Source organism: Agrilus planipennis, unplaced genomic scaffold (assembly GCF_000699045.2).
Source record: "Agrilus planipennis isolate EAB-ADULT unplaced genomic scaffold, Apla_2.0 scaffold73, whole genome shotgun sequence".
NCBI classification, from domain to species: Eukaryota; Metazoa; Arthropoda; class Insecta; order Coleoptera; family Buprestidae; genus Agrilus; species Agrilus planipennis.
In genome coordinates, this window is record NW_020439682.1 from 684,038 (window position 1) to 689,307 (window position 5,270).

At 32.0% G+C, this 5,270-nt stretch overlaps 1 protein-coding gene across 1 annotated transcript in view; it reads right to left on the bottom strand.

Annotated features, from left to right (window-relative positions):
- Positions 1-4,853, bottom strand: part of LOC108732383 (cilia- and flagella-associated protein 45-like) — a 12,503-nt gene extending 7,650 nt beyond the window's left edge. Inside the window, exons 1-4 of the mRNA XM_018463149.1 lie at positions 4,657-4,853; positions 4,400-4,595; positions 2,425-2,571; positions 1,794-1,946 (exon numbers count right to left, since the gene is read on the bottom strand). Coding sequence (XP_018318651.1) covers positions 1,794-1,946; positions 2,425-2,571; positions 4,400-4,595; positions 4,657-4,712 — 552 coding nt within the window. The 5' untranslated portion in view covers positions 4,713-4,853. The remainder of the gene's footprint in view (positions 1-1,793; positions 1,947-2,424; positions 2,572-4,399; positions 4,596-4,656) is intronic.
- Between the last annotated feature and the right edge of the window lie 417 nt (positions 4,854-5,270).

Sequence of the window (5,270 nt, forward strand, 5' to 3'; positions counted from 1 at the left end):
GTATTATTATTATTATTAGAACAATTTTAGAAATATAAAAAATAATATCCACCGTTTTTCAATTGGAATAGTAGAGGCTATTTAAAAAGTTTTGGACTGAGATTATAAGCATTTTATTGTAATTTTGATGTTATGATTTGTCAAAATGTTTAAACAATTAATAACATATTAAACCTAAACGTCACTTAGGGTTGTAGTTTTATAGGTATTCGGAAAAGGTGTTAAATGGGCGATTATTTAATTTATCTCACTTTAATCAAAAGTCCGCAGAAAAAAAATAAAATTTCGTTGTGTTAATTTCGCCTTATTCAACATTTGTCAGTCTTTTTTTGGTTTCAATAAATAAAAATCGTGTTTCACTTGTGATTGTGACGATTCTTCTTGAACATCCCCCTTATATACCCTTCTAGCTGGTAACACTTATTTATTACGCGACGCCCATTTGACCTCCGTACGCTTTGCTAATGTTAAACAAGGATGTTATCGTAAATAGTATAAAGCTAAAAAATGATCAGTGGACATATTATCAGAATGGAGCAAACAAGTCGGAATACATACAGGCTGAACGATAATAAGCAATTGAATTTAATGTTAGACTCTATATGTGATGTGTTTTCATATAAAAATGTATAGAATTTTTAGGAAAAATAATTTTCTGTTCCTGTAAGGAGCACACATATAACTGAGGTACATATAATAGTTACTAATTTCTACTTAAGGATGTTTGGGAGTATGTCAAAATGCTACGAGACAAATAAAAATTTGGAAGAACGTTCCTCATTCAATTCTAAAACTCCTGTAAAAATTACAAATCGATTCACTAAACCGTTAAAAAGTTATTGAAATTTTAAAAAATTGTAATTTTACACGTCATTTTATGGAGATTCGTTAACCGAACAGATTAAATTTATTTTTATTAACAGAAAAAAAGCTACCAGAAATTTCAAACTTTTATAATAAGTAACTTGAACTCTGGAGAATCACTTTAGCGTAAGGTTATTCAAATTCACTAAATGGTTATCGAGGAAAAAATGAAAAATTAGCTGAAAATCTCGTTTTTACTTGATAATATAATGATAATATTTATAATTGTCTGAAATAAATGCAATTTTAAAGTTTTAATTATTATTTAAACATATTAAAAAGTTTTACGCTCATTATTAATAGAGATTGAAACTAAATATTTTTTTGTTTCGAAGTTGAAATCAAGGCATATTCACTGCCAAAAGTCAGTTAAAAATTTTCCATATTATTCGTTATATCTTATTTTATTCAAAGTTTTTGGTCAATTCCAAATTTTCTCTCAAACCGTATACTTTTTCTTGTGTATAGATAGTATTTATTTACCTCACGATATGCTGCAAAACCTAATTAATCACGAATTTCTAATTTTATGTACTCTTGTCTCCGATTGTACCTCCCAAACAACCTTAACACAAAATAAATTTAGTTTACTCGTTTAAAAACTTGAAAAGGTAGAAAAAAGAAAGAAAAAACAGCATCACTTTAACGTTAAATTAATATTTATGCTGAAAACATAAAATTGAAAATGTATGCTCGTTATGCCATTTCACAAATAAAATTAATGAACTGATATTTCAATTTGTTTCAGGGTTTGTACGTCTGCCTCTACAAGAAGTAAGGGTACCTGACTTGTGGTCGATGATATGGGTTTTCCTAGTTTTCACATGTCACGGGGTAAGTTTATTTTGTAAAATTTAATTAAAGTAGTTCTTTATTATAAAGTACGAAATACCTAAAAATCGAAGACAATTTAAAGATGTAAACCTGACCTCCTTTTCCGTTAATTGCGCTTGTCTAATAGCCAGGCATTTGGAAGCCAAAATTATGCTGTTTGCAGCTTTCACTTCGTCTTCTTGTTCTTGTCTTAGTTCGAAAGCCCTTTGAAGAAGGTACAGGCTCTTTTTTGTTGCTTCATCCTCAGCCTTTTTTAAAACAAATATTTTGTTAAGAATTAATTTAAACGTTAGGTTTATTCTAGTTAATATTATACCAGAAAATTAACATTTAATCTACAACATTAACATCAATATAGGTAAAAAAGTTTTATCATAAACAAAACCAAATACTGTTGCTGTTTTTGCATCTATTATCCAGTTTTCTTTAAAAATTTTGTTTTGTTTTTCATTAATTATAAAGAGATATTAAAACAGTCCAATTGTTAGTAGAAGTTCATGTTTTAAAATGAGCCCTATGTACATACATTGTTAATACAAAGTTAAAAGATAACAAATTTTTTTTAGAGTTTGATAGTTACTCCTGAAAAGTTAAACAAATACGAATTTATGTTCAATTGTTATTTAATTAATTAATGTCTTCGTAACTTTCCTTTTTTACCAGTTTCACTCAAGTTAGTGTTCTAGTATTAATTTATATTATTAATTTCAAACATTACGTAAATACTTGGTTTAATGTAGACCCTGGTTTTGGTTTCTGTTCCAATTGGGCCTTCTTCAGCATTTGTCTTCTCTCTTCGCATTCATCTTGCAACTGGATCTTTTTTCTCTCAGCTTCTTCTATCATTGCTTTTCGTTCTTTCTCTGTTATCACCTGGAATTATGGTTTTGGATGTAAAAAATAAAATCTATCTATAAGAATTCTCTTGGTACCCAAAGAATTACTATTGTTATTCATTGTAAGATATCATGTAATAAACAAGAGGATTTCATTAATTTAACTATCTGTAGGTACAGTGATGTAGTATGAGTTTCCACTCAACAGCCCTCCCTATTATCACATAATTATGCAAGATCTGCTATTTAAATTGGTCATGATTGCAGTAAAACGGTGTACATAAAAACTTATATTTATAATTTAACCTTTGAGAAGATAATCATTATTAGTTTAAATTGAAAATATATTTGCTTATTTACACATAGCTTTCCTTACAGACTTATGTAGATACATATACATATTTCGGTACTATACCTGTATTTGAATGTAGGGATGAGTTACAAAGATAGAAGAGTGATACTTAGTTTGTATAAAGAGCAACAGGTAGTTACAGAGCTGGGGTTGCACAAGGAGAAGTAAATAGGAAGGGAGTCTGCAGGAATACACACTGTCATCCCCGGTTTGTAATCTATACATCGAAGAAGCGATCAACATCATTAAAGACAGTACAAGGGTAGGGATAGATATATGGGGCTAGAAGATTAGAATGCTTCGATTTGATGATGATATAGCAGTATTAATATCTAGCAGGGAGAAATTAGGATAGCTTTAAATAAAATGGATGCGGTACTGACAAAACAGTACTGTATGAAAATAAATACAAGTAAAACAACAGTAGTGGTATTCAAGGAAAGAAAAAGNTAGTTTGTATAAAGAGCAACAGGTAGTTACAGAGCTGGGGTTGCACAAGGAGAAGTAAATAGGAAGGGAGTCTGCAGGAATACACACTGTCATCCCCGGTTTGTAATCTATACATCGAAGAAGCGATCAACATCATTAAAGACAGTACAAGGGTAGGGATAGATATATGAGGCTAGAAGAAGAATAAATACAAGTAAAACAACAGTAGTGGTATTCAAGGAAAGAAAAAGTAGGGGAAGAGCGAATATAAAGATAGGAGACGAAAAATTAGAAGAAGTGACCAATTTTAGGTATCTAGGAAGTCAGATAATTTAAGTCGGAAAGAGTAGTAGAGACATAAAGCAGAGGATAGCGCAGGGTCGAGTCGCTTTCAGTAAAAAGAACTCACTTCTATGCTTGCGAACAGTTAATTTAGAAATTCTAAAAAGTTTGTTAAGGGTCTATGTTTGGAGCGCGGCGCTGTACGGGTGCGAAACATGAACGGTGGGCGCTACGGAAAAGAAAAGGTTAGAAGCGTTCGAAATGTGGTGTTACAGGCGAATGATGAGGATACCATGGATAGGGAAGGTTAGAAATGAAGAGGTATTAGAAAGAATAGGTGAACAGAAATTAGATTACTGTTCGCAAATAGTTAAGGATGGGGGTTGTTCTAGTTTTAAGGAAATGCGAAGATTAGCTCAGGATAGGATAGAGTGGAGGTACGTGTCCAACGAATCTTAGGACTGACGATCTCATGATGATGAAATATTTTTGAAGAAATCTCCTACTTTTTTCCAGTCTTTTTGTTTAAACAGGAAGATGAATGTTATGAGTTTTTCTTCAGATTATGTTGTTATTATTAGGTTCTACTCATACTTCATCTCCAAATTTACTAGCAATGTTATTGTGACCTTTAAATTGCACAATGCGTTGAAAACTATGATTTGGATGTTTCCGAACCCATGACCTTTTTTATACCCCCAATAATACGCCACCGTGTAGATAAACTTAGTATCTTTCAGTCTGTATTAATTATTTTCGGTTCTTTGAAAAAAGTGGTAAAAATGGCTTAGGAAATATTTACCCGAGCTTGCTTTTTCAATCTTTTGTACTCTGATTCTGGCCATATCCCCGGTAATTCAAGGGGATCTCTCTTTGGTACAATCAGATCCCTTACGCCACTCTGTTCATACAATTTTACAAGTGGCTTGCCTTCGATGGCCCTCGCCGGCTTGTAATGAATGTATTGTCCCCGTAAAGTGTGATTGCATTCTTTAGGGCTAAAAATGACGTGAAATTTACATTAATAATGTGAAACTTACGTTGCATTTAATAAATTACTCATGATCGCCTGCTTTTTTCGTTGTTTTTACGACTTTAACTTTCCCTGTAGCCATTCTTCAGTCTTCTTTACTTTACTTAACATTTATATCATAATATGATAGTACAAACTGACTGTTTGTCAAAATTGAGGAAAATGAATTTGTTTACATAGCAACACAACCACCCTCCATTCTTCTGCTATACATCTATTTGTTAAATCAATATCTGATATATCTACTTATATAGGGTTGTTCGGAAAGTCATTTTGTTTTTCTTTGTGGAAATGAAAGACAATTTTCGTATAATAAACAAATACTTATTAATAAAATATTGACCGTTCTGGTCCAACACCTTTTGCCATCTTTCTGGTAGTAGCATAATTCCACGCTCATAAAATGTCTGGTCTTTGCTGGCAAAAAACTGATCGAGGAGGTTTTTGACCTCGTCCTTTTGTAAAGCTTTTACCGTCTAAAAAATTTTGGAGTGACCGGAACAAATAATAATCCGATGGTGCCACGTTCTGGAGAATACGGTGGGTGTAGCATTGTATCCCATTCAAGCTGTAAAAGCTTTTGGCGAGTGACCAAACTTGTGTGAGGTCTCGCGTTGTCTTGGTGAAACACTACACCTTT